A 27,512-nucleotide genomic window follows, 5' to 3' on the forward strand; every position below is an offset into this window, starting at 1 on the left:
TTAAATATGTACTGCTACCGGCCATTAACTCCAAGTGCAATTTTACGTCCTTCCAGCTTGGTTTTAGAAAAGGTATCGGCTGCGGTCAAGCTCACCATATTGTGGGTCGGCTAATGAAACAAGCTGTTGCTAAGAAAAAATCCCTTGTATTGTTTGACTGTTGATGTCTCTAGTGCTTTCGGCAATGTAACTCATTCAAATGCTTTGTTTTCTCTAGCACCGTCTGGCGTTAACCTTTCTGTTGTTTCCGTGCTTAAGTATTGGTATGCTAATTCTTCAGTTAGGGTTAAGTTGAATGCTACTATAGGGGGCATATTCCTGTTAAAAAAGGTGTTAGGCAAGGTGCCGTGTTATCTCTGAGTATATTTAAGTGTGTGTTTAGCTTCTTGTCTCCGACGTCTTTAACCGTCAATGTTTTACAATGATAGGTTAGGCATTAGTCACATTGCTTACGCTGATGATGTTCTACTTCTTAGCCGGACAAAACAAATTCTAATTGTCAAATTTGACCTGCTTTCAGCCGCACAGTCTGCAGTAAGCCTTTCATTTAATGCTGTCAAATGTGAGTTTTTATTTTTTGGGAGTCCTCCACCAGCATCGCCTCTTTGCTTGAGTTCTTCAACTGTCACTTTCGTCTACTTGCTCCGCTACTACGTCTAGCGCGCTGAAAAGTAGACAGGTGGGTTACGGAAAAATTTTACCCAATCGTGGTCGGTATAACCAAAAAGGACTTCGTCGTCTTTATTCTAGTTTTTGTGCCCCTGCTGTTTTATCTTTCTGGTTTTGCTATCCTCCTTCGCAAGAAGGATACGAAGAAAATGCGCTCAGGATATTTTAAGTACTGTAAATATCTGCTCCACAGTTTTTACTGTGGAGCAGATGTACACATTTTTACTCCACAGTTTTTCCATTGTATTTTGTGGGTTGCAAATAATTATATAAAATTTCCAATTAAAGGATCCCCTTCTGAAGTTTATAAGATCCCCTCCATAAAAATCTTCCGTGCCCCAGAGGTATAACTTACAACACGTACTCCCGGGCTCTGGAGAGGGAGGGGTTGCGTCAAACCCGAAGTTTTTGTTATCTGATCTTTAAGCTATTTTGAGCAAAATAACAATCTCAAAACTTCGAACAGGTGTATTTGGGGAAAAGCGGGCATCGGGTGGTGGGCTAGTTGCCTTTCGATCACTTTTGACTCTTAAAAAGACACGAATACTTCCATTTCCTAATCAAATGAGCTCCCTCCGAAGCTCATACGACCACCTCTTCCATATGGGAAAGCGCCTCTGGGAAGAAAATAGTAACTAAATAATAAAATAAAGAAGTCTTATGGCCTATACTATAGGCAACGCTATAGCACTGACTCAGAAAAGATCCCACGAAGTGGGATCTTTTGTCTTATTAAGTACTTCTTTAAATAAGGTTTTGTCTTCCTTTTTAAGCGTCTTCTTCTTTTTCTTTCCCAAGTATACAAGTTGTGCTTGTTTACTCCCAAGAATTTGTTCTTGTACTTCCTTTTTATTCAATCCCTAGTCCTTTCCTTATCTCTGTGAGATTAATTGTAATTAAATAGGTAGGTTCATTTGACCATAATAGAGCCATGAATAAAATCCTCTACTTTCTAAAAGAGCTGATAGAAAGGAAACTAGTCAATTTACTTGCAACTCTCTCGTGACTAGATAATCGAATTTTTAAAGGGCACAGTAGTATCCAGATGTAGTAAAAATTGCTTCTCAGACATTTCAGACTGATCAGAATATTTAAAAACTAAGAAGCAAAAAAGTTTTGCAGTATTTTGACCAGACAACAGCGCTGTCTAATTTCACCGAGACGTATGCTCTTCTTTCCAAATTTTAGTGGTCTATCAACTTATTCCCCGGGTTAGGAAATATAATATAAGTTGTTTCAGAGTTTACTAATTCAGGTAGAAAAAATAGGGTGTCAAAGTAGAGAGTACTTTTCAGGATGAATAAGAAAGCTTTTAAGCATTTCTGCTTACTCCTTTTCCCCCATCAGGCCAAAATTTCGATATAGCTGTTTTGTTCTAAAAAGTCCAAAGGTCAAATAATTACGGTTTCAGGTTTGACAATCCCCAGCCCCCCGGGAAAGGGCTGTAAGTTATGCAAGTTACTCATTGTTAACGTGTAAGGTTTTTATAGAAAGAATGATCGTATAAACTTCGGGGGAGGGGGTTCTTTTAATTGCAAATTATAAGTTCTAGTGACTTTTATAAGAGTCAAAAGCGATCAGAAGGGATCCGTTCCCCTCGCACGACCTCTTTATTCCAAATGCATGCAACCAAAATTTTGAGATAGCCATTTTGTTCAAAATAGTCCAACGATTAGATAACAAACACTTCGGGGTCAACATAACTCATCGGAGCTTGCTGGGAAGGATCGTAAGTTATACCCTGGGGGCACACAAGGTTCTTATGGAAGAGGTGATCGTATATACTTCCGAAGGGGTTCAAATGATAAGAAACTGAAATTTCTAGCTCTTTTTTTAAGGGTCAAAAGTTATCAGATGCCCCTTCCTACATCTTCTTCTCCCCAAATGCATCTGATCGAATTTTTGTGATAGTTATTATGTTAAAAATAGACCAAAGATCATACAACAAAAAGTCCAGGGTTTATACAACCTCCCCAGAACCTTGGGGAAAGGGTTGTAAGTAACGCCCTGGGATATATAAGGTTTTCTTATGGAAGATGTGGTCATACAAAATTTGGAGGGGGCTCGTTCGATTGGAAATTGAAAGTTCTAGTTCCCTTCTTAACAATCAATAGGAACCAGAAAGTAACTAGTGCCCCTCCCTGCCCTCTTTTCCCCAAGTGCATCTGGTCGTATTTTCAACCAGTTTGTTCAAAATAGATCGAAATTCATACAGCAAAAACTGCGGGGTTGACACAGCCCCCAGAGCCTGGAAGCAAGTGTTGTTAAGTTATGCCGCGGGGGCATACAATGTTTTAATAGAAGGAGAGATCATATAAACTTCGGAGAGGGCTTGTTTGTTTAGAATTCAGAAGTTCTAGTTCTATTTTAAGATTCATAAGTCATCAGAAGGCAACTAACGTCCCTAGGACCTTTTTCTCCAAATGAATTTGGTGAAAATTTCGAGATATAGATTTTGTTAAAAGATAGTCTATTTCTCTTTTAAAGAGTTAAAGTGATTGGAGGGTATCTATCCCGACTCCCCATCATCCGTGCCCTCTTTTCACCAAATATGACCGATCAAAATTTTCAGATAGAATTTTTTTCAAAATAGTCCCAAGTTCAGACAAAAAATACTTCGGGGTCAGCCCAACCCCAAAAGCCCAGGGAAAGGGTTGTAAGCTATCCCCAGGGGGCATATAAGGTTTTTAATGGAAGGGCTCGTGTTATAAACTTTCAAATTATTAGAAATTGAGAGTTCAAGTTCCGTTTGTAAGAGTCAAATGTGATGGGATGGCAACTACCTCTCTTTCCCAAATGCATGCCATCGAATTTTCGAGATAGTCATTTTTTTCAAAATAGACCAAAGATCATATAACAAAAACTACAAGGCTTACTATCCCTCAGAACCCGGAGGAGAGTGTTGTAGGCTATGACCCTGAGGCATAAAAGGTCTTTATGGAAGGAGTAGCCGTATAAACTTGGTAGGGGGCTCATTTGATTGGAGATTGAAGATCCTAGTTCCCTTTTTAAGAGTCAAAAAGAACCAGAAATCAACTAACGCTCCTGCCCTCCTTTCCCCAAATGCATCTGATTGAATTTTTTAAATAGCCATTTTGTTCAAAACATAAAAGATTTTACAACAAAATCTCCGGGGTTGAGAAAGCCCCCCAGAGCCTGGAAGCAAGTATTGTAAGTTATGCCCTAGGGAATAGTTTTGATAAATATCATCAAATAGATTTGATTGGAAGTTTGAAGTTCTTGTTCCTGTATTCAGAACCAACAGTGATCAGAGGGCAAGAGGCCCCCAAGCCAACTTTTCTTCAAATGAATTTTGATCGGAGATTTGACCTAGCGATCGTGTTCTATTTAGTCCTAAGATCGTATAGCAATACCTTTGGGGTTGATACAACCCCTCCAGAACCCTATGGCTAGAGCTATTAGTTATGCCCTGGAGGTACACAGGGTTTTTAAGGCAGAGGTTCCCGTATTAACTTTGGAGGAGGCTCAATTGATTAAATTTAGTATTTCTTACTAGTCAATAGTGATTGGAGGGCAAATAACCCCCTTCCGCAATCTTTCCAAACTATACCCGATCTAACATTTGAGAGTTTTTTCATTTTGTTTAAAATACTCCAAATATCATACAACAATGCCTTTGGGATTGACACAATCCCCAAAGCCCGAAACAAGGGTTGTAAGTTTGATTAAAAATTGGAAGTTTTAGTTCCCCCTCCCCCCGGCTTCTTTTCCCCAAATGTATCAGATTGAAATTTTTAGATAGCCATTTTGTTCAAAATAGTCCAAAAGTCAAATGACTGTGGATCCAGAGTTTGATCCCCCCCCCTCTCTAGTACCCGGAGAAAGGACTACAAATTATGATAATTACCTATTGTTAACGTGTAAAGCTTTTATGGAAAGCATGGTCGTATAAATTTTGGATGAGGCTCATTCGATTGGAAATCCAACTTCCTTTACCCCTTTTAAGAGTTGAAACTAATCAGAAGGCAGCCAGCCCCCCCCCCTTTCCTCGCTCTGTCTTTCCCCAAATACATGCGACCAAAATTTTGAGATAGCCAGTTTGTTCAAAATAGCCTATAGATCAGATAACAAAAGCTTCGGGGTCAACACAACCTCCCAGAGACCGCTGGGAATGAATGTAAGCTGTACCCCAGGACTTATAAGATTTTTATCGAAGAGAGGGTCGTGTAAGCTTTGTAGGGGGTTCAACTGATTAGAAATTGAAATTTCAAGTTCCCTTTTTTAGAGTCAAATTGTTTACTCTAAAAACTAAGAGTCATCCCAGCCGATTAAAATTTTTAGATAGCCATTTTATTCAAAATAGGCCGAATATCATATAACTACACTTTTGGGGCTGACACAATCCCCCAGAACCCTGGGGCAAGGGTTGTATCTTATCACGTTTGATAGTTCAGGTGGCGGTTCCAAAGGATCAACATTTGTAAGAACTGCAAATTTGTGTTTGTTTTTTTTTGTCTTCCTACTGACATTATATAAATATCTACGATGTATAAATGTTCTACTCATAAAATCACGCATTGAGTAGATTAAAACCTAACGAAAGAAATATTTTTAAAATTTGCAGGCATTTTTCTAGTTTGAATTAAAAAAAAATTAAATTATTGCTCCGACGCCATAACTATTTTCGCATTCTACATAATAGCCTTAACGATTCTGAACTGAAAACTAAAATATTTTTTTTTTCTATGGAAATATATTTTAACGGTCAAAGAACCAAGAGACAAAACTCAATGAAAAACAAGCAAAACGAGACTACGGCCATTAGAGAAAAGATAAAAACCAAAACGACGAAGATAATTCGCCTGTATAAAAACGAGGCGTCTTCAGCGTAAAAGAACCAAAGATTAAAAAACCAAAATAAACTAAAAAAACATAAAAACCGCTACCAATATTAAACTTTAATTTTCGTAACAGATCTACATAAGTACATATATGAATATATAATGAGGGTTTAGCTTCTTCAATTCTTAAAAAAAAGACAAAAAAACTCACCGATGTTGCGTTTGACATTAACGCTTTAGTTTGAAGCGTTCGAACATCCATTGCCTCAATGCTACCATGTTCTCCAATGTATGCGATCTCAAAATCTAGAAAATTTTTAAATATTTGTCTCATGACAGATTGAAAGATTCTCATGAAAGATTGAAAGAATTGAAGGTGAACAGTAGCATAAAAGGGCATTGAAGAGGAGCTACTTGTGCGTGGTCGTGTATTGGTAACACTAGAAAACAACTTATTAGTAAGGGCCAGGACCTGAACGACGTTGCATACAATAACTAGTTACAGTTATACTCTATATTGTACCTCCATCTCATAAGTAGAGGATACAGCGTTCTATTTAGTTATAATTTTACAGCTTTTGTTTCTTCAGGTAAATAAATATACCGTCCTTAGGGCTGGCTCAATGGAAATCCCAGCACTGTTACTATTTTCAATATATGTTTGATTATTTTTTTGAAATTTGCTTGCTTTGGTGGGTCTTAAAAATCAAGCCCTCTTCCCTCTCCTCAATCTATAGTCCATAAATAGAAATAAATTCCTGTACACTTACGCTTTTTTCTATTCAGTTTTGAAAATTCTTGAACGTGAAAATACTCAACAGAGTTGTAGACTTAGAAGCAATAACGCTACCTTCAAAATTCAAAAAACGTCAAATCCAGGCTGTACAATACCCTAAATTAAATCTTATCCTGTAACGAAAAAATACCTCAAAAATGTCAAGCAGATTTGTTTTTCTTTTTTTGTGCTATCAATTGCTTGACAATATATAACTAAAAACCGTTAATGTGTAATTTTAAAAATTCAAAACAAACGCCTGAAAGTGTTAGGTGTTGAAGTAAAAAACGATATTCACTAATTTACGGATATCCTAACAGTCTTTTTTTGTCTCCTCTAGGTTTTGGCAAAAATTTTCATGTCTCTGCCAAAAGTTATGAAACGCAAGATTTTACCAGATATCCAGGTTAGGTTCAATGGCTTTGCTTGTAAATGATCTGTCATCACATCTTCCATACTGAGCCGCCTTCCTCTTACTCGGGGACCGTCGTCAGGTGGTGTCATAAGGACAACAGCAGTTACAATCAGTGAACATACGGAGACAATCACCAATAAAGCAATAAATATGCCTCGCCAATTCCGCTCGCTGGGAGAAGAGTTAACTAATTCCTAAAATGTTGAAGATAGATAAATAACAGTTGAAAAAATGAGGGAGCTTGTAAGTTATTGTTACCGCTTTCCGTGCATTAAAGGTCTTTTATTCAGTCTTTTAGTGTGTGTATTTTCCAGAAATCTTTATTGAGGTTTCTTTATGTGTTATCAATTCGTTTATGGCTATCATACTCAATATAGTCGAAATGAGTTAGTAGAGAGCGACTGGTCTTAAGTTTTCCTCCAACATTTGTTCTATAAAGTGTAATCTAGAAATTTTAGAGCTAATTTGATCAAAACATGGGTGCTGTAGTAGCTGGAGGACAATCTAGTGACTAGGGCCATTACCACTCTTGACTTCTTGGCAACCCTATAGCCTCCCATAGATTTTGAATTGGAATCTTAAGGCAGTTATGTCACTGAGAATAAATGAAAGCTCTCAAAAATGTGTCTTTAGGGGGGGGCAGTGAATACTAAAGGTCATGAACGGTCATGCTTCACGTATACACTTAGTATAAGAAGGGAAATCGCGCCTTGTTAAGATTGGAGTCTTAAAGGGAGTAAAGCACAAATGAATAGAAGTGTAGATTCGCCCCCATGACAACCCTTCCCAAACCTTCAACACATCACACGCTCCTAGGAGCCATTACATGCCCCAATGGTGAAAAATGGAGGAAATTGCCAAAAACTTAAAAAGTGAAATGAAAAGTAGCTATCCTCTACGCCCACTGAAAACATAAGTACCATGTTAAAAAACACATGCAATTCCAACTTGGCTCAGGCTCATCAACCGCTTGGGGTATCCAAAAATTAAATGAAAAAAGAAATATAGGAAATAAAACACCTTGAACATTTTTTTCTGAAAGCACCGACTCACTTTCAGCTGAAACAGGCAGGGTACTCTAGGCAGCCCGAAAGGGAGTATGGGAATCGAAGTTTGATTCAACTGATTGAGTGGTATTCGGATGTTACCAGAATTACGGAAATGGTATGCAAAATGATCAGTGACAAGAAATGGACTAGTTCTGAGGGTCAGAGGAACATCAAGTAACTGAAGAAAAACAAAAGGCACACACGAAAGAATACAAATTGACTTCCAATAAAGTAACAGCTTGTTTACAGAACTATTGAAGGAGAAGATCCCTCACTTTCTCATACACCTTAGAGAACGGTAACGATATAGAGAAGGGAGGAAAAACTTAACATTCACATTGGATGAAAATTGCAACAATCAAAATTTAATGGCGATAAGAGGTGTACCGCTGAATTGAACAATCGAATAAAATTTTTAGAATTTACACAAGAAAAAGCTATTATGAGATTTCTAAGAATTCCGAGATTTATTGATAGCTTCACTTTTATTACAATAACATGATGCCCGAAGAAGAGACCCGAAGAAAAGACTCTCATTAAGAAAATAACCAGGATCCACTCTGTCTATTGGTACTTATTATATTACCGATTACTATGTCTATTCATAGAAACCCTTGAAACATGAATTTCTAATAGTTGAAGACAAGGCTGAAGGACTCATGAAAGAATCAGAAAGGTTAACTTAGCACCATTTAAGGCTATACAATTAGTTTGGATCCATTGAATCGTTCCCAAAAACAAAAACGTCAATTTGACTCAGATCTCACTGACTTGCTGTGACAGCAGTGCTAAGAGTTCTGTCGTCAGCGAAGGCAACTACGGTATCGCACCCATTGATGACAAAAAGGGTCCATGGGTCTATAGGTCCATCGCCCATACAGTTCGTGGTAACCAACTCTACGTAAAGAGCAACCTGGCTCAACATTAACCAGAACTCTAAAAAACGGAATTCTGATACCAATAGATATATCAAAATCAGATTTTTATACTAATTTCAAACATATTAGTTTTGTTCAGTTTAGTTTTACCCTTCAAAGGATAAGAGCTTTAGAAAATTTGCCTTATTTTCGAAAAAAGAAGGAAATACGTCATTAAGCCACAGAATCTTACTGAAAATTACACTATCAGATTCGACGTAACAGGGAACCCTACTGTAGTGGTTTGAAGCTCATATCTGCAAAAATTTTGAATTTTGTATTTTTTGCTAGAAGAAAGATCGCTGATGCAAATTTTTTCCCCAGGGGTGATCGTATCGACCCAGAAGTCCCATAATATCGGGAGGAGTCTAATTTAATCGGAAATTAAAAGTTCTATGGCCCTTTTTAAGTGACCAAAGAAATGGAGGGAAACTAGGCTCCCTCCCACGAGTAGTGGTCTATAGATGGGTCCAAGGAGCATATAATTTGCATAACCGGTTACAATCTATGTAATAGGAACGACGATACAATTGATCAATGACCAGTTCACATGACAAGACTACAAGAGATAATTCATTAGCATAATCCAGCCGGCATCTCTTTTTCATATAAGTATCTGGACATGATTAACAAAAAGGTTAAAATATGTGTTTTGACGGTTTAATTATATGAATAAATTTTATTTGGGATTTATGAAACGGATCTTATTGCACGCATGGGTGTAGTAAATCAGTAAACTTATGTTCCATTTTTTAAAAGGAACTTATGGTCATCCACATCTCACCTCCAAGGGATCCAAACAACCCCTCCCCCAACTTTTTTCCACCCCCCTTTTTTGGAATGAAAACTTTCTTGGGCTTAGAGTGTTCTGGACTAAAAATTTTTTGGGCCTTAGAATTTTCGGGACATATAAATTTTTTTGGTGAACATGGTTTTTTGGATTTTTGTATGGGGCTGCCTCTGTGGTAATCTATGGCTGGTCATCAACACTATCTAGTTTATTATTGGTTTTCGATCATTAGTTTTTGTCCATTGGAATGATAATCATTTGCATCATATTTCAAAAAAAGGGAAGATTAAATATTCAAAGAAAGTATGTGCACATGACAAAGTTATCGTTGGGTTGAATGCGTACAAAGATAAACTTTCGAACTATGAAACAAATGCTTGGAAATGTATGCGTGTGTTGTCATGGCAGTAAGAGATTAGATTTCTTTGGATTACCCAAAAAGTTAAAATTTTGTGATTTTTATGCGAGAGTAATATTTCCAGAGAAGTCAGTGCTCAAAGATAATGCAAGCTCTTATATTGAAGTTATCTGTTGATAGATTCTATCTTCATCTTTCTGGTATTAATATTAAAATAATGAAAGCAAAGGGTAAAAGAAAGGCCTACTGCTACACTAATTTCAAAACGCGTATCTTGTCACTGGTAAATAACTGCAAACTATGTAAAAACATAGTGGTAACAGATAGTGAAATAGAATAAAAAGGGTATTGGCGGAAATTATAACAACGAATTATAAATAAGAATGGTTGAAAAATACAGCGCATGTGGACATTATTACTAGCATTGATCGTATACTAAAATATATAGTCAATGAACCAAGAGTACAAAAGATGAAATGTGTGATGCAATTGTAGCTGAAACCACGCCAAATCTCGTGTCTGACCCCAAAATGGAATAAGTGCCTTGTTAAAAGAAAACATACTGAATTATTTTATGGAATGGATTCAAAGCATTTATTTTTTATTTCTATGGTGATATTCTAAATGTTTTTATTTCAATAACAATATTTTATGAATTACCTTGATATGTTTCCTTTATTTTATGGTACGCCAGCTAATCAAACGCTTAGAATTTTCATTAAAAAGTCGGGGGAATAAGAAAAGGAATTTTCTGAGACATAGATACTACTAGTGGGCTCATAGGGGTATATTAGCATCTGAGGTAGGTTAACAGGTCTTTTACCAAAGTCTGAGAAAGATGAGCTTGATTCTTTTTTCCAAAATACGAACAGACAAGCAAACACCCACTCAGACACATAGGCAGAGAGAGAGAGAGAGAGAAAATAATCTAAAAATACACAGATTCAGACACACAAGCATACAAATACAGGCACAGAAACAAGCAAACATCTGCTCTGGCACAAAAACGCATAAAGAGAAACACAGAGACAACCAAACAATCACTCAAACACATAGAAACAGATGGAGAGACAAAAATACCAACAAAGACACAGAGTAACACGAACAAAAGCACAAAGACAAACAAGGGGACAAACAAGCATCCGCTCAGACACACAAGCAAAGAGAGAGAGAGAGAGAGAGAGAGAGAGAGAGAGAGAGAGAGAGAGAGAGAGAGAGAGAGAGAGAACACTTGCAAACACACAGAGTCAGACATACGAACATACAAAGACAGACAGAGAAACGTGTAAACACCCGCTCAGACACATAGGCACAGAGAGAAAGACAAAAAAAAACATACAAACACAAAGATTTAAACCAACAGACATACAAAACAGACATGGGGACAAACAACCGTTCGCAGACACACAGGAACAGAGAGAGAGGCAGAGAGAGAAAAACACATAGAAAGACACAGATTCAGACATGTAAACACACAGAGAGATCCTCCTCTCTTGAATATCTCTGATGTGGGCTTCCTCTCTCCCAAACAGAGAGAGAGAGGAAGACCTGCAACCCGGCAGTCAGACACACAGGTACAGAGAGAGAGAGAGACAAGCAAACGGCGACGAACACACAGAGTCAAAGACACAAAACATAAAGACAGACTTGGGGACAAGCAAACATCCGATCAGACATACAAGTACAGAGAGAGAGAGAAAGAGAGAGAAAGAGAGAGAGAGAAAAAGAGAGAGAAAGAAAGAGAGAGAGAGAGAAACAAATACAAACACACAGAGTCAGGCATCCAAACACACAAAGACAGACAAAGAAAGTTTATTTAATAACAAGAGAATAACTTGAAGTTTGTAAAGGAAACTAAAAAAAGTTCATTCTCTAAAGATGTTGAGTTACAAAGCATGTGAGAAATAAATTTCTTACATAAAATCTGACGAGAAATAAAATCCGGCGAGAATATAAATTCTCATGTAGACTATACTTTTAGAAGAAATATTTTTTGGGGCCCAAATTGAAACTTTTAGTCCCACAGTGCACAAATTAAGATTCAACTTTCTCCCCATTAAGTTCTGAATTAGTTTTCTGACAGAGCAATAGCTTGTAACTTGGTTCATTTACAAATGACTTTGATGAAGCCTAGAAAATAGCAGTGGTAAATAAGTTCCCAGGAAAATCTACTTCCTCACTTAATTTCGATCCTTTATAAGGAAGACAAAAAAAATGCTCTACACAGAAGAAAATAAAATGCAAAAAATCTGCAAGAATGTGAACAATCCAAAAAAAAACATGACATTTTCTCAGCTAAGTGCTGCCAAACATAGAAACAATGCATTTAAGCCAAAGTCTTCTATTCTTTTCAGTGGAGGAGGGTACCTTCGAATAAGCAGAAGTAATGAAGATATGCCCACTCCCTGTCTCTATTAATACATGGATCCTTTCTCGCTTTCCTGGTGCAAAAATCCTTAGGTTCCTTTCGTATCTTTGCCGTCACAGATCAATGCCTATTTTCTGCTATGAATACACACAATTTACGTCATTACGTAAAGCCGACGTAGAGCAGAATTGGATTGTGGGTACTGTTGAGGTTACTAATCAATTAGTATTATTTTATAGTTGTCCATTATAAAGGAATTTTTATATATTTAAAACACAATTTAAAATAATACTCTTTTCTTTTTCTCACTTTATATGACATATCACATCTAAACATACAAGCATAAAATTTTACTTGTTATTTTTGAAAAAAATGAGCAAGGTACACCAAAAAATATCCAACTATCAGTAACGTTGGAACACTGTGATTTGAAAACCCGAAGACAACTGCGTTACTATCAAGACATCCAGGCAATTAGAGTGTTTTTGTCACTCTAATAGCTCAATAGGCAAGTCAAGCCTAATTTTATGTATTAGTTACCATATGACAATTCCTTCATTCGAAGTTTTTTCTCCCTGTGTTTTTTTTCGCTTCTTACTGGCTTTTTAGACACCTTTCACATCCCTATTGTCTGGAAAAAAAAGCTTTCCCTGTGTTTTATTAAATAAAAGATTAGGATTGACACTTACAAATTACAATATAGTTAGCAATTCCGTAATAACAAAATATAATACTTGCATGCAAATTTTTATACGAATTCGGCTCAGTCCGGCTTTTGGTAGCTATTTTTTAAAATAAATTTTATCTTATCTAATAAAATGTATTTGAGCACAATATTCGCGTTTGAACAAAACTGTAAAAGAAAAGCCTCTTTCTATCACTTTGAGGTTCAGCTCAAGAAAATGTATATTGCCTCGCCGTTAAACAATTCTATGGTTCGTCTTGAGGAGTGTTTTTGTAGGACATAATGCCTATTTTCTGCAATGGATACACAATCTATGTCATTACGTAAAGCCGACGTAGAACAAAATTGGATTGTGGATACTGTTGAAGTTACTAATCACTAGTATTTTTTTACTTTCGTCCATTATAAAGGAATCTCTTAACACATTTTAAAATAATTCCCCTATCTTTTTTCTCACTTTAGATGACATAAAATCCAAACAAACAAGCATAAAATTTTATTTATTACTTTTGAAAAAATGAGTAAGGTGCAAAGCTGCAGCAGCTTTGAAACACGGTGGTTTAAACACTCGAAAACAACCGCGTCACTATCAAGACGTCCAGACAATTAGAGTATTTTTGTCACTCTAATAGCTCCATAGGCTAGTTGAGCCTATTTTTATGTATTAGTTACCATACGACAATTCCTTCATTTGAAGTTCTTTCTCTCTTTTTTTTTTGCTTCTTACTGGCTTTTAAACATATTTCAAATTCCCTATTGTCTAGAAAAAAAAACTTTTCCCGAGCCTTATTAATTTAAAGAAAATATTGGCCCAATAAAAAAAATAAGTACCTGGCTCTCTGAAAGTCCTGTCTGCATGTTTCCTTTTGCGGGCATAGTCTACTAGACCTCATCCATTTCCTTTTTCTACATAACTACTTCTTTTCTAAGAGTTGCATTGAACAAGCTCCATATATTGGAGACAGTTTGTTTAAGAAAGCGCAGAATCCTGTATCAAGGTGTTTATTTATTTATGTGAATGAATAAATAAGGTGGAATGGGGAATTGAAGTTCCGTTTTTAAAAGAGGATTATGCAAAGAAAGAGCATTAGCAATTAAATTCTGCTGAATGATAATAACCATTTTAGTACATATCACAGTGAACTAGGTCTTCAGACAGTTCGAGGATTTACAGGAAATTTTAGTCTCCATCCCTTCCCGACATTAAAAAAAAATTGTATTTGGTGGGAAGTTTGGAAAATTCAGCCTCATAGTTCCGTAATTTTGACAGAAAGAAAAAAAAATTAAGCATTATTGAATTACAAAATAAACCAAAAAAGTCATAAAAAAGGTATATTTGTTCTCGGCGCTATGCTCTAGCAAAATGGAGCACCATCAAGTTTATGCCAAACATTAAGGTTATCTCGAATAAGACACTAGAGAGGATGCAAATATTGTTCAAAGATAATTTATAGAACATTATATGTAAATAATGAACAAATGTTTGCAAAACAAGGTGAACTTTTTGAAACTTCAGCATTTAATGATTGTTCTAGTTACACCCAGATCATCAAAAACTTAAAATTCGAAGAATTCCCGAGAATTGAATGAAAATCTATGAAAATGAAAGGAAAGAGAATTTAGATAGTGAATGAATAATATAATATCCTATTAGAAATCAAAAGGTTAAAGTTATTTAGTCACAAATTTGTATTAAAAAAAAAACTTCGGAAGTTTATCTTCCATTTGATTCAATATTACTTAATCCTAACAAAATCCTTTGAAATGATTGACCGATTGGTCATAGAACTTCATGGGAGGGCTCATTAGAACGGATATTAAAAGTTGTAGTGTCCTTTTTAAGTGACCAAAAAGATTGGAGGGCAGCTAGGTACCTTCCCCTGCCCCTTTTCCCAAAATCGTTTAATCGAAGTTCTTTAGATAGCCATTTAGTTCGTCATAATTGAATGGTCCGATAACTATGCCTTTGGATCTAACATAACCCCCCCAGCCCTAGGGGAAAGATCTTTAAGTTATAAAATTATCCCATTGTACATACATAGTATTTGTTATTGGGAAGTATGTATACATTTTTGTATGGGGGGGGGGGGTTGAACGAGTTTTCTGCTAGGGGTGTTTCCACGGGGGAATTTTCCATAGGGAGGGAAGCTTCCAGGGGGTAAACTTGTCAGGGGAAATTATACACTGGGGGAATTTACCAGAAATCCTAAACAAAATTCTTTGTCTTGCTTTTTATTTCCCGTCTTAATTTTACACGTGGAGTTGTTTAGGGTAATTGTCAGGGCTGAATTTTCACCGGGATTGAATTGTTTAGAGAATATTTCCGTAGAGATGGACATTTCTTCGTTTAGATGGGGCCAGATTTCCAGGCATTATTTAAAAAACGATCAGAAATTAAACTTGAAAAACAATTTTTTCTCATTTGAAAGTAAGGATCAACATTAGAACTTAAAACGAACATAGAGTATCACGGTTATGAAGGGAATTGCCCCCTCCTCAACACCTTGTTCTTTACGCTAAAGTTTGAATTTTGTCCCAATTCTTCAATAACGACTCCTGAAACACAAGCGTCGTTTAATTAAAACAGTAAGAAGTTTTTTTTTAAACTTAAAAAACTTTAGCGTAAAGAGCGGGGTGTTGAGGAGGGGGCAATCTCTTTCATAAACATAGTAATTTCTGTTCGTTTTAAGTTTGAATGTTATTCCTTACTTTCTGTTGAAAAAACTTGTTTCTTTTTATTTAATGAGTTTGAAAGAAAGGCTTAGAGACGAAATTAAATGGCTTGACTTCTTTTGCTTCAAGTACTGGTTCCAGATTGAGGAGATTTTAATTCATTGATATTCTGTAAAGCCAAGAATTTGGGTGTGTTTTTGTTAGGTGGTTCCATTTGTTATCCTTTCTCAGCTTCTGAAGTTTCTTTTTATCCCCAGAAATAAGTGCAAGTACCACATAAATCAGCGAAATTTCTGATTTAAGTTGTTCGGATAAGCAATGTACAATGCCTATTACCTTTTCAAATACGTGCAAAGTTGAGACAATAGAGACTGAACTGATTTTGTCCAGTGGTCCTTTGACTTTACACGCTGCCTCGCCTTTTTGACTATCAAATACTGTGACTAGCACTGCAATATTACAATCAAAACTGTCCTTCACCTTGGAAAAAGGGCGGAATACTTAAACCAACAAGTCTGGACAGTCTTCTCAAGTTCAAGGACTTTTTACTAGCTAATACGCAGGAATCTCATAAATATTTCAAGTCGAGTTTTTTGGCAGTTAGTCAAAACCAATTTTATATTTGTCATAATTCTCCATAAGCTTTTGGTGTCGAATTTTTGCTTGTAATAGCAGCCAATTGGACACTCCACTTATTTTCTGTTTGATATGTATCTGAGTATGATCGCTAATAGTTCTTTTCCAGGAATGTATTTTGTCTCGTCAACAAGTATAGTAAACTAATTAGCCTGATTTTCTTCTAGAATAATGTCTTGGTGCGAGAATTTCCAGTATGATTGCGTCGTTTGTCACTGAAACTACAATAATGACGACACTGACACTTTAACCTGGTCTTTAGATTTTTGCCCCGTTAGGGGCAAAAATCCATGAATTTGTGAATTCAAAGAAATTACCTCGGCTTGCAAATGTTTCTGATTTGTCATTACCCCTCAAACCGAAGCGGCCAAGAAAGCAAATAGCATGATTTTTTCTTGTTCTTCCTGATATCTGGATTGGATTAAAGCATTTGCTGTGGATTTCGAAGCATCAGTAATAATTATCTTTAATTCCGTCCATGTTGACATGCAATGTCTATGTCTTTCAGAACCATCATGTCGCTGTAATAAAGTAGAACTGTCTTTTCACTTCCAAAATCTTGATTCAATGAAAATCTTTTATCCAGTAGTTTCTTGAGCCCTTGAATCCTCAACAGAAAAATGGGGTCAAGTAAAGCAAAACAGGAAATCCCATTTTTTCAGTATTCAATGCATTCATAAGTCTTAATGCAATTAAATAAAAAAACTAGGTTTTTTAACTGAAAGTAAGGAACGACATTGAAACTTAAAACGAACAGAAATTACTCCGTATATCAAATGAGTTGTCCCCTCCGTAATTCCTCACTCTTTATGCTAAAGTTTTTAATTGTTTTAAATAGTAAAATTGTGGCAAAGAGTCAAACTTTAGCGTAAAGAGCGAGGGATTGCGGAGGGGGACAACTCATTTCATATACGGAGTAATTTCTGTTCGTTTTAAGTTTCAATGTCGCTCCTTACTTTCAGGTAAAAAAATAGTTTTTTTATTTAATTTCTGAACGTTTTTGAATTAATACATGTTTGATTTTGGCTCTCTGCACATAAATTATTAAAATGAAATTTGCATATTAATTCTTTTTTTGGCTAAATGGCTTTCTCTTAGTTTTGATCAGACGATTTTGAGAAATAAGAGGTGGGGAAGAAGGCTTAGTTGCCCTCCAATTTTTCGGCTACTTAAAAAAGCAACTAGAACTTTAAATTTTTAACGAACGTTTTTGTTAGTAAAAAATATACCTAACTTAAGAATTAACTTACGTAACAAACTTTTATATTCTCACATTTTTATTATGTATATGAGGGGGTTTATCCCCTCGTCAATACCTCGCTCTTTACACTAAATCTTAAGTTTTGTCCGAATTCTTTAAGAATGACCCCTGAATCAGAAAGGCCACAGAATAAATAGTTGAAATTACTAAAAATACTTTAGCGTAAAGAGCGAGATATTTATCTCCTCCTAAATACCTCGCTCTTTATGCTAAAGTATTTTCAGAACCCCTCATATGCGTAATATCTGTTCGTTTTAAGTTTTAATTTTACTCCTTACTTTCAACTGAAAAACTTTTTCATGTTTATTTTTTCATTGTTTTTTTTTATAGTAATGCTAGAAAATCCTGCGCCCTTTTCATTGAATTTCTCTTCCTCCATGACATATTTGTCCAAGGAAAGATCCTCCCACATAGCCCCCTCCCCTCAACCCCACCCCCAAACCAAAAAAATCGCCCTGAAAACGTACGTACACTTCCCAATAACCACTACTGTATGTAAACACTGGTCAAAGTTTGTAACTTGCAGCCCGTCCCCCAGGGATTGTGGGGGAGTAAGTCATTCCCAAAGACATAGTTTTATGGTTTTCGACTATGTGGAACAAAATGGCTGTCTCAAAATTTTGATCCGTTGACTTTGGGAAAAAAATGAGCGTGGGCGAGCCTAGGTATCCTCCAATTTTTTAGGTCATTTAAAAAGGGCACTAGAACTTTTCATTTCCGTTAGAATAAGCCCTCTTGCGATATTCTAGGACCACTTGGTTGATACGATGACCCCTGGGGAAAAGAAAAAAAACAAATAAACACGCACCCGTGAGCTGTCTTCTTGCAAAAAATACGAAATTCCACATTTTTTTAGATAGGAGCTTGAAAATTTTTTATAGGGTTCTCTGATACGCTGAATGCGATGGTGTCATTTTCGTTAAGATTCTATGACTTTTAGGGGGTGTTTTCCCCTATTTTCCAAAATAAGGCAAATTTTCTCAGGCTCGTAACTTTTGATGACAAAGACTAAAATTAGGTGAAACTTATATATTTAAAATATGCATAAAAATCCGATTCTTTTGATGCATCTTTTAGCATCAAAATTAGCATCCGTTTTTTAGAGTTTCATTTACTATTGAGCCGGATCGCTCCTTACTACAGTTCGTTACCACGAACTGTTTGATACGTACTGATTTTCCTTCCGTTAGAAGTGGAAGTCGAGTGTCACTCAAGAATAGGTTGATCTTTTTTGTTGTAATACTTCCTAGAGATACCTGAAAGAAGTTCTTGACTGCTACTGCTACTAGAACCCGCAGGTGCTTCAGGGATGGAGGACAAACTTACATGTTGTCGTGGGTCCCTTATTTTTCTGCTTGTTCCCAAAAATATGTCATACGTGGAAGGTCTATTTCCACTAAGCTGACACTTTGAGTACTGACCAGTTCCTTGTACTAAAGTTTATTCCTATAAAGTTTTAAAGTTTAGGCTATAAAGTTTAGGCTGTAAAGTTTTTATAGCCAGTTCCTTGTACTAAAGTTGATTCCTTTTTCTCCCGCGTTTTAACCGTAAAAATTACAAAGTTGGGTGTCATTTTTCATTCATAGTTCAATTATGAAATTATAAAACCAATAACTGGACAACTGGACAGATTACGTTTGGTTTTTGACTTAACTCTACTCAAAGGTCACATTTCTGGTCGAGAATTGGGTAATAAAAAATAACGGCGAGAAAGTGTTTTAGATATTTTGAAACAAGGTTGTAAAAGAATTTGGCAGATACAATAATTGAAATAATGGTACTTTTTAACAGCTTTAAAAGAAGGAAACACAGGGGTGGCAAATAAAAAAGGCCAGTATCGCTGATTTAATATAGCGCATAGCTAAAATAGAAAATAGTTATGGAATATAAATTAAATGGTAATTCTCAAAATATAGAAATGTCATGCCCCCTCTCCCTCCCCGAAATGGCACCACTGATTGGGGGAAGGGACCAACCACACGGTGGTTAGTGTGCAGAGGGGAAGGCAGTTAACTTTCATATTGTTTGCACTAGTTAGCTGCGTGTAACCTCGTCAACAGAAAAAACAACAGTCACACCAGCTATGATTGTACATAGCTGGTACAATCATATAATAATGCTACTTTGCCAGCTCAGGATAGCATACCGATTTCGTGTGTTGTAAAAGCGACTAACGCGTCGGTATTATGTTATGCAGTTGACTTGCTAAGCTTGATTCGGTCAGTGTCTAGTCTAGAGGAGAGTTTCGAGTGAATTCGAGTGAATTTAAAAAGATTGCTTTGAATCTTAACGCTGGGAAATCCCAAGTTCTTCTGTTTGATTGCCGTCTGAGCTGGCTTCAACTTCAGTGAATCTTGGTGGCTCGAACTGAAAAGAAAATCCGGGCTGCTTATGTTTCTTTAGTGCTGCCGCAAACAAATATGACAAAACAGCTCCTTGCGAAAATGGACAATTCTTCCCCATGTTTTGTACTTAGCTCCGTTCACAGTTATTCTGAATGAATGTGATAAGAAGCAGATTAAAGAGCTATTTTTTCGTTATGTGAAGTTTCTTCTGAGTGTTCCGGCATGGTCCCGTAACACCGTACTGAAACAAAATTACGGAATTCTCGACCTGATCACACAGCTGGATAATTTATATGTAAAATTGTCGTCAAAAGAGGTTTGCCACCCTTGGAGTGGTCTACTCTTTTAATGCCTTTGTGCCTTTGTGTTATTGCCTTTGTGTTATTGATGGGTTATAAAATACATTCATTCATTCATTCATATATATATATATATATATATACATATATATATATTTATATATATATATATATATATATATATATATATATATATATATATATATATATATATATATATATATATATATATGGTCAAACTTACAATTTGATATATATATATATATATATATATATATATATATATATATATATATATATATATATATATATATATATATATATATATATATATATATATATATATATATATATATATATATATATATATATATATATATATATATATATATATGGTCAAACTTACAATTTTTAGTTTTTAATTCTAGGTTTCAAATTTTACAATTTAAGTTTGAGGTTCAACTTCTCAGTAGGGGCCTCCCCCAGGCCACTCAGCCCGCCCCGAGGTAGTGAATAGGGGAACGTACCTCAGATAATATAGTGCCTTTTTTAAGTAGGAGGAGCAGATCTAACAAGGATGTAGTCCCTGGGGCTCCATAATCGAACAATGATAATCGAACAATGTTGACCCGTAGGGTGTACGCTTTAATTTATCTCCAGCTGCCAAAAGGTCACTGATCAACTTCACTCCTGTATCGGAGAGAATTGTAACCATCCACCTGAAAGGACCCATCAAAAATCTCGCAGTCGTCCTGATATACGACCCAAACTTTGCCCGAAATAAAGAGGACTGCGATCAATTCTAAACAGTTTAACTGACCAGAACTCCAAAAACGATATATTAATTGTCTTGGGTGACTTCAATGCAATGGTGGGCAGTAGACATGGCGGTTGGAAAGATGTCATAGACCTACAAGGATATGGGAGTCTTAATGCAACGAGAGAACGCCTTAATGACCTCTGCACAGAGAATGAACTATATATCACCAACACCACTTTCAAGCTCAGACGCCCACGAAACGTTACACAGAGATCAACCGAAGGAGTGACCAGTAGCTTGATTGACCACATTCTGATATCCAGAAAATAGTAGCCATCAGTAACAGACACTGTTTAAATACCTGAAGGAGCTTTGACTCGGACCATACGCTGCAGATGTCTAAAATCAAGCTAAGGTCCCCATAACAACAAAGATTCCAAAATTCCAAAAGGAACCTCTGTGCAACTCTATCAAAGAAGCATGCTTATACCACTAGCCTGTCTACATGACTACGGAACATAGTGAGTATATTTACCCCACCCACCCTCAAAACTCCTGATGAGATTGACCACATAGCTGCACATGCAACCAGGTGCAACATTTAAACTTAATGAACAAACATTATTCCGTAAATAAAGGGGCAGCCCCTTCCTTAACCCTTGTTCTTTACGCTTAAGTTCACCTTTTCTCACAATTCTTTATCAAAGACTTCAAATACAAGGCTCACTGAATTTGAATGAGAAGTATTTTTAACAAACTTTAAGACTTTTGCGTAAAGAGGGGGGGGAAGGGACATTTTGGTTGAAAAAAACTTTTTGATTTAATAAATATATAGATTTATTCAACAGCATCAATAACAGCAAAAGATTGTAACATGAGAATGGAGCAGAAGATTGGAGATTGTACATGTAACTTAGAATTCTATATCCCATTGGGGAATGCAATACAAAACTAATTTAGGTGGATCGGTGAAGAAACTTTTTAGTCCCCCACCGCCAACCTCGCTCCCCTTCACGTTCCAATATATCAATTCGATCATCCAAGCTGATTTTAGATATTGTTGATTTATCATTTTGATAACATTGGCATAAACATGTCTTTCAATATACTTCTGTCTTAGAGGTCTTTTCAAACAAATGCTTAAAACTAAGATTTTTTAGACATGCACGCCATCTCATAACCTTAAAAATAGATGAGGTGTAATATACAAGTCTAAATCTTGGTACGCAAGCAAAAAAATAAAAACAATACTCGAAACTGAATAATATGCTTTAGTTATAAATTCTTACCATGAAATTGTTAGTAGGAGAAAGAGAGAGAGAGAGAGAGAGAGAGAGAGAGAGAGAGAGAGAGAGAGAGAGAGAGAGAGAGAGAGAGAGAGAGAGAGAGAGAGAGAGAGAGAGAGAGAGAGAGAGAGAGAGAGAGAGAGAGAGAGAGAGAGAGAGAGAAGAGAGAGAGAGAGAGAGAGAGAGAGAGAGATTGCTCCGTATGGTAGCAAAAAACAAAACTCCAAATAAATTCAAAATAACCAAATAAAAATGTATAAAATAAAATGAGGAGCATTTACCCCAGAAATTAAATTAAATTAATGTTACTAACTAAATGATTCTTTATTCTAATTTTATTATTAACCAAAGATTTATTCCAATCTCCAAAGCTTCGAACTTTGTTCCAATTAAATAAAAAAAATAGTTTTTTTTTAACTGAAAGTAAGGAGCGACAATAAAACTTAAAACAAACAGAAATTACTCCGTATATGAAGTGGGCTGTCCCCTCCGCAATCCCTCACTCTTTACGCTAAAGTTTTTAATTGTTTTAAAAAGTAGAACTGTGGCAAAGAGTCAAACTTTAGCGTAAAGAGCGAGGGATTGCAGAGGGGACAATCCATTTCATATACGGAGTAATTTCTGTTCGTTTTAAGATTTAATGTCGCTCCTTACTTTCAGTTAAAAAAATAGTTTTTTTATTTAATTTCTGAACGTTTTTGAATTAATGCATGTTGGATTTTGGCTCTCTGCACATGAATTATTAAAATGAAATTTGCATATTAATTCTTTTTTTGGCTAAATGGATTTCTCTTAGTTTTGATCAGACGATTTTGAGAAATAAGGGGTGGGGAAGGAGCCCTGTTGCCCTCCAATTTTTCGGTTACTTAAAAAGGCACCTAGAACTTTTAATTTTTAACAAACGTTTTTATTAGTAAAAAATATACGTAACTTAAGAATTAACTTGCGTAACAAACTTTTATATTCTTATATATTTATTACGTATATGAGGGGGTTTGTCCCCTCGTTAATTCCTCGCTCTTTACAGTAAATCTTAAGTTTTGTCCCAATTCTTTAAGAATAACCCCTGAATCAGAAAGGCCATAGAATAAATAGTTTAAACTACTAAAAATACTTAAGCATAAAGAGCGAGGTATTTATCTTCTGATAAAAACCTCATTCTTTATGATAAAGTATTTTTAGAACCCCTCATATGCGTAATAATCTCTGTTCGTTTTAAGTTTTAATGCTACTCCTTACTTTCAATTGAAAAAACTTCTTCATGTTTATTTTTTCATTGTTTTTTTATAGTAATGATAGAAAATCCCGCGCCCTTTTCATTGAATTTCTCTTCCCCCATGACATATTCCTCCAATGAAAGATCCTCCCACATAGCCCCCTCCCCTCAACCCCACCCCCAAACCAAAAAAATCCCACTGAAAACGTCTGTACGCTTTCCAGTAACCATTACTGTATGTAAACACTGGTCAAAGTTCGTAACTTGCAGCCCCTCCCCCAGGGACTGTGGGGGAGTAAGTCATCCCCAAAGACATATTTATTTTGGTTTTCGACTATGCAGAACAAAATGGCTATCTCAATATTTTGATCCGTTGACTTTGGGAAAAAATGAGCGTGGGAGGGGGCATGGGTGCCCTCCAATTTTTTGGTCACTTAAAAAGGGCACTATAACTCTTCATTTCCGATAGAATGAGCCCTCTTGCGACATTCTAGGACCACTTGGTCGATACGATGACCCCTGGGAAAAAAAGAAAACAAAAAAAAAACAAATAAACACGCACCCGTGCTGTCTTCTGGCAAAAAATACGAAATTCTACATTTTTGTAGATAGGAGCTTGAAACTTTTGCTATAGGGTTCTCTGATACGCTGAGTGCGATGGTGTTATTTAAGATTCTATGACTTTAAGGGGGTGTTTCCCCCTATTTTCCAAAATAAGGCAAATTTTCTCAGGCTCGTAACTTTTGATGACAAAGGCTAAATTTGATGAAACTTATACTGTTTGATTATATATAATGCTATGCTGCGGCGAAAAACGGAACCTTTCAGATTTTAGTAAAGCCCCACGAACTACAGAACTGCCATAGGTCAAATATGGATGTAAAACCTGATTATCATCCTGAAAAAATGTATTATGCAAATAAAAATAATCAGCAAAAAGGAGTTGAACATGTTTTATCAGATAAAGAACAAAATTGAAAGAAGAAAAAAGATCCACTGGAAGAATATTTAAAATCCGATACATACTTTTCGTTGACGGTTTACCAGAATAAGAATATGACAGGCAATTTTTCAATATATATGGAACTTTATTTTTGCTCCTTAGTTTTATAGAGTATGAGCAAGCGTTCGATTCTATTGATTGGAGAGCTTTAGCGAAGATCTTATCCTTGTATGGCATACCAGACAAACACATTAAAGTGATTAGTGCTATGTACGAGAATAACACTGCTGTGATTAAGGTATGAAATGAGTTTAGCAGCTGGTTTCGTATTAAATCAGTAGTAGAGCAGAGTTGTGTTCTATCCACCTTTATATGGATCATTTTGATGAACTTTGTTTTAAGGAGCACCGGAAAGGTAAAGGGAGCTCACGGAATGAAGGAAAATGGAGGAAAAAATATCCTGGACTTAAATTATACTGATGATTTAAGCATCCTAGATGAAAGTTTGAGCAAAATAGATGAGCTTTAAGAGGTTTCGCGAGTATCGATGGTATTAATGCTTCTCTTGTCTTATATGCTGATGATATCCTTAGTATCAGCTGATCCACTGTCTGACCTTCTGAAATTCTTACAAATTTGCAAGATGATTACCTAAACCTTGTGATTAAACTTAATGCTGCGAAGTGTAAGCCTCATTTTCAACTGGCGTGAAAGCAGCCCCGTCCCATCGGTTATTCTTGATCCCTCTACGGTTCAGTCAGTGGAAATTTTCGTACATCTTGGCCTCCTAATTGGCTTAACTCTCTCTCACGCCCAGCAGCTTCTGATAAACCATATTTCTCTAAGAGTTGACACTGCCTAAGCATCCATGGTTTCCGTGAATTTGTTATTCGACCAACACATTCTTGGATTTCTTTTTTAGTTTATTTGCCTTTCCACACATCCTGTGCCTTGCCCTCTTTTGGGAGTATTTGACCAAATCTTGAGAAAAAGAAGATCCAAAAGCCAAGAGCTCATATTACATGAGCTCTAGCAAAATTCCTAGAATCAAAAGAATAATTTAAAAGGAAAATCAGAGGCTTAATGCCTGTCGGGATTTAAAATAAGAGCTCTGAGACACGAGGTCCTTCTAAATATCAGAATTCATTAAGATCTGATCACCCACTCGTAAGTTAAAAATACTTCATTTTTTCTAGTTTTTCATCTCCCTTCAGCCCCCCCCAGATGGTCGAATCGGGTAAAACGAATTTACCAAGTCACTTTGTGCAGGTTCCTGACACGCCAACCACTTTTCATCGTCTTAGCACGTCCAGAAGCACCGAACTCGCCAAGGCACTGGACCTTCCCTCCTAACTCCCCGAAAGCGAATAGACCCAGTCCAGTTACATCAATCCCGTAACTTTGACATTTGCTTATTCTACCCACCAAGTTTCATCTCGATCTCTCTACTCTAAGCGTTTTCTAAGATTTGCAGTTTCCCCCTCCAACTTCCCCCAATGTCCCCAGATCTGGTCAGGATTTAAAATAAGAGCTCTGAGACATGAGTTCCTTCTAAATATCAAATTTAAAAATACCTCACGAACGGTCACGCGTTCTTAAGTTAAAAATACCTCAATTTTTCTAATTTTTCCGAATTAACATCCCCCCCCCCAATTCCTTTGAAGAGAGCCGATTCAATCCTGTTATGTCAATTACGTATATAGGACTTTTGCTTCCCACCAAGTTTCATCCTGATCTCTCCACTTTAAGCGGTTTCCAAGATTTCCGGTCCCCCCCCAACTCCCCCCAGTGACACTGGATCCGGTCGGGATTTAAAATAAGGGATCTTAGTTACGAGGTTCTTCTAAATTTCATTAAGATCCGATCACTCCTTCGTAAGTTAAAAATGCCTCATTTTTTCTAATTTTTCAGAATTAACCCTCCCCTCCCCCAACTCCCCCAAAGGGAGCGACTCCGTTTCGGTTATGTCAATCACTGTAAGTGTTTTTCCCACTAAGTTTCATCCTAATCCCTCCACTCTAAGTGTTTTCCAAGATTTTAAGTTTCCCCCTCCAACTCCCCCCAATGTCACCAGATCCGGTCGGAATTTAAAACAAGAGCCTGAGATACGATATCCTTCTAAATATCAAATTCCATTAAGATCCGATCACCTGTTCGTAATTTAAGAATACCAGATTTTTCCTAATTTTTCCGAATTATCCGCCCCCTCCCCCCCAGAAGGCCGAATCGGGGAAACGACTATTTTTAATTTTATATGATCTGGTCCCTGATGCGCATGCCAAGTTTTATCGTCCTAGCTTATCTGGAAGTGCCTAAATTAGCAAAACCGGGACCGACAGACCGACAGAATTTGCGATCGCTGTATGTCACTTTGTAAATACCTAGTGCCATAACAAGGGAAAGATAGTTGACCATCCTTGGTAACCATTACTAATGGGTAGTGATAGTTGAGAGTCCACTTTTGGAAATATTGTACAGTTAATTGTTTTGCTGTCTAGGATTAGGTTTCCCCTTTGGATTATTTTTAAAGAATATTTAAATAATTGTTTGATTCTTTAATCACTTGACCTCCTTCCATGGCTTAAAATTTTAAAATCAGTTTAGAGATACAATATAGTTGACCCTCAGGATTCTATAGCCTTTTTAATTGATAATTATAACAGTAAGAATGTGATTTTTCCCTGGTACATCTTGCTACCATATTCTGTATTGTTGAGAAATGAAAATTTGCATATTGTGCTATTACTTGCTATATATTACTAGCCGTCCATAATCAGGTTTTTCGAGCCTTCCCCGAGCGGTTATCGGTATATATATAGTTTATTTTATGATTATTTTTAAAACAAATAAAATAAATAGAAAAATATAAGATACTATTGTTTATTTTTGTTTTCCATTGTGTGCAGTATTTACTGAATAATGGGTTTTGCAATAAATAAATAAATACAAACCAGCAGGTGTACCTACATATCCTACTCTTGCCATTCAAAACACTATTCATGATAAAACTGTATTTAGCATTCGCTTGAATCTCAAAAGTCTGTTCTCTGGCCTGTTGCTAATTCCCTATCTAATGAAAAGGAAAAATTTAGGCACACAAATGTTGAAAGATTTGTATAGAATACAGTATTTCTTGGAATTATAATATCCACTTAAGGATTTTTACTATATCAGTGGCTATACCCACTTTCTCTTAAATACAAAGAAATACCTATTTAATTTAAGGTATTAACAGAAAAATAAGAACTTTCTTTTCTTCTTTATT

General features: G+C 36.2%; 2 protein-coding genes across 5 annotated transcripts in view; one reads left to right on the forward strand and one right to left on the reverse strand.

Moving 5' to 3' along the window:
• Positions 1 to 27,512, reverse strand: part of LOC136036251 (inactive dipeptidyl peptidase 10-like) — a 209,248-nt gene that overhangs the window by 143,343 nt on the left and 38,393 nt on the right. For 2 of the 3 annotated variants that reach the window (XM_065718370.1, XM_065718368.1), the window contains exons 3-4: positions 6,642 to 6,855; positions 5,683 to 5,777 (exon numbers count right to left, since the gene is read on the reverse strand). In XM_065718370.1, the coding sequence (XP_065574442.1) occupies positions 5,683 to 5,777; positions 6,642 to 6,855 (309 nt within the window). Of the gene's footprint in view, positions 1 to 5,682; positions 5,778 to 6,641; positions 6,856 to 13,659; positions 13,792 to 27,512 lie in introns of those variants that run through there. The other variant, XM_065718371.1, reaches the window with a different exon arrangement.
• Positions 6,771 to 27,512, forward strand: part of LOC136036253 (CD209 antigen-like protein E) — a 51,618-nt gene continuing 30,876 nt past the window's right edge. For both annotated transcript variants that reach the window (XM_065718373.1, XM_065718374.1), the window contains exon 1: positions 6,771 to 6,938. In XM_065718373.1, coding sequence (XP_065574445.1) covers positions 6,893 to 6,938 — 46 coding nt within the window. In that variant the 5' untranslated portion in view covers positions 6,771 to 6,892. The remainder of the gene's footprint in view (positions 6,939 to 27,512) is intronic.

Source organism: Artemia franciscana, chromosome 15, assembly GCF_032884065.1.
Source record: "Artemia franciscana chromosome 15, ASM3288406v1, whole genome shotgun sequence".
NCBI lineage: Eukaryota > Metazoa > Arthropoda > Branchiopoda > Anostraca > Artemiidae > Artemia > Artemia franciscana.